The following is a 2,175-nucleotide window of genomic DNA, read 5'->3' as shown; positions in this document are numbered from 1 at the left end:
GGGGACCCAGCACTGACGTGTGGAAAGGTTCATGTCAAGTGCAACTGAAGGCAGTAACAAACAGAAGGCCTATGTACTTGTATGTGGCTGGTCGCTTCCTGGGAATTGGATTTCTTGATGGCGGATGTACAGGAAAGCAATCCTGGAGAATGCAGCAGTAAGCTTGGAAATTAATAATAACATCTTTCACATCAGGATCCAGGTTCCCAGACACGGGCTGGCTTTGAGGAAGGTCATTTCTCCCCGACACTAAAAGTGAAATAAAGCAGTTTAAATTAACATGAGGACCAAAGTACTCAAATGTAAGCAAAATCATAGCTATTTGAAAATATTCTTTAGATAATAACTTGGTATAATTCAAATGAATGAAATTTATATGGAGAAATTCTGACAAACTGCATGTTTTATTGAGAAGCATGTAGTCAAAATATCTTGAAAAATGAATGTTTTACAATCTAAAAATTATTTCAAAATATTTTTATTTTCAAAAAATAATTAAATAATAAAAATGAAGACAAAATATATGATGACAACTTCCATTGTACTCATTACCTCTAATTTTGTGAAATAAATTTTGGGGCCACATTTAAATTAAAAATGTTTGTGTCATCTCCAAACATAAAATGTAAGTTTTTAGTTCAACTCAAGGCTTTCCCAACATAAATTTCACCTCCAGTCCTTTCATTCAACAAACATTTCTTGAATCCTGCTATATAACACATTTGCTCATTAAGCATTTTTTCTCCTCCTTTAGACAAAGCATTAGATAAAATAACCGCTTCTGGCTAATGAATACATACCCAAGTAATACAGAGTACTAGTGTTTGCTTCAAGGTGCCAGTCTCCATTCTTGCTGGTATTCCAGCTCAAGGGATTTGAGGAGCCATTCCTCATATCAATAACATTAAACATATCAGGATTTTGAGTGAAGTTATGAGATATAATGACATAGTCTTCTTCCTATAAAAGTTTACAAAAAAGTGACTTGTTTTATGTGTTAATTCCCTCCCTAATATACATTAATTAAGATGACAGAATTAGCCCATATATTAGGACAAGTTTTGGTTTTAGTTTCTTTTTCATCTTGCATTTATATTTTATTAACATTTTATATGTCTATAGCAATAATGCTAACGCTGTCACTAAAGCAATAAAAGCCTCTCTTTACATATATTATACACACACACACGCACACAATGCAACAATTCTAGGGTTCTTTTTTTTTTTTTTTGGCTGTACATATGTAGTATAAGAATATGAATGAAGAAAATGAAGACACCCAATTCAGGATAACGGTTACCATTAGAGGTGGAGAGTAAGGAGATCAGTGTAAGCCATAAGCCATACAGGGAACTTCCACTTCATCTAAAATGTTTATTTCTTTTAAAAATCAAATGTAAATATTCAGGGTAAATTCCATTCAGATAGAGGTGGGTGATGGACACAACAGGACTTGGACTATTTTCTAGAATTTTCTGTGTTTGATATATTTCATATTACTAATAATAAAGCCCTTGACTGGTATCTGAAACATCATAAGCACTCAATAAATGTTAGTTATTATGGTAATAATAACAGGGCACAAGTATAGCACCTTAGGACTATGGCAAGAAGATTGCTTACTTCTGATTCTTAAATAGGATCCTTTTTTTTTTTAACTCGTCCTAGATTTAGGGTGAGTCATGGAGGGGGTATTGGACTTTAACAGGCCCACATGTGAGATGAGAGCATTCTGGTCCAAACAATCGGAGTAAGGATAAGAATGTACCCTGTAGTTGAGTAACGTTCAATCTTAATTATTAGAAGATGGATGTTATAGCTCTTTGTTTACCTTAAATCCATAGAATGTTGATGTGTATGATATGTTGGTTATGTGATCCACACCTTTAAAGTACCAGTTAATGTGCTTTGCATTTGGAATCAGAGCCATCCATCCAGACATATGAGTCAGTCTTTTCTTCCGAAAGGGAACAATGCTTGTGCCTGTAGGAGAATATAAAACAAACAAATAGTAATCTTTACTTCTAGAAAATCCCTCCTTTTATGAACAAATGCAAATGTAAAATATCTGTCTATCTATGGAAGTCTCTAAACAGGCCATATAGCATTTCACTATATTCCAAATGTCAATGTTGAATGGAAACATAAAATGTTTCTCACTTGGACTTTTGAACT

The 2,175-nt window shown here is 33.6% G+C and overlaps 1 protein-coding gene across 1 annotated transcript in view; it reads right to left on the bottom strand.

The window, feature by feature from the left end:
• PKHD1L1 (polycystic kidney and hepatic disease 1 (autosomal recessive)-like 1) overlaps nt 1-2,175 on the bottom strand; it is a 121,894-nt gene that overhangs the window by 38,461 nt on the left and 81,258 nt on the right. The window contains exons 49-51 of the mRNA XM_015566133.1: nt 1,832-1,983; nt 801-960; nt 78-249 (exon numbers count right to left, since the gene is read on the bottom strand). Coding sequence (XP_015421619.1) covers nt 78-249; nt 801-960; nt 1,832-1,983 — 484 coding nt within the window. The remainder of the gene's footprint in view (nt 1-77; nt 250-800; nt 961-1,831; nt 1,984-2,175) is intronic.

The sequence above is a fragment of the Myotis davidii genome, unplaced genomic scaffold, assembly GCF_000327345.1.
Source record: "Myotis davidii unplaced genomic scaffold, ASM32734v1 scaffold1012, whole genome shotgun sequence".
Lineage (NCBI taxonomy): Eukaryota > Metazoa > Chordata > Mammalia > Chiroptera > Vespertilionidae > Myotis > Myotis davidii.
Note: the sequence above shows the minus strand (reverse complement) of the source record. Positions and strands in the feature narration are given on the sequence as shown.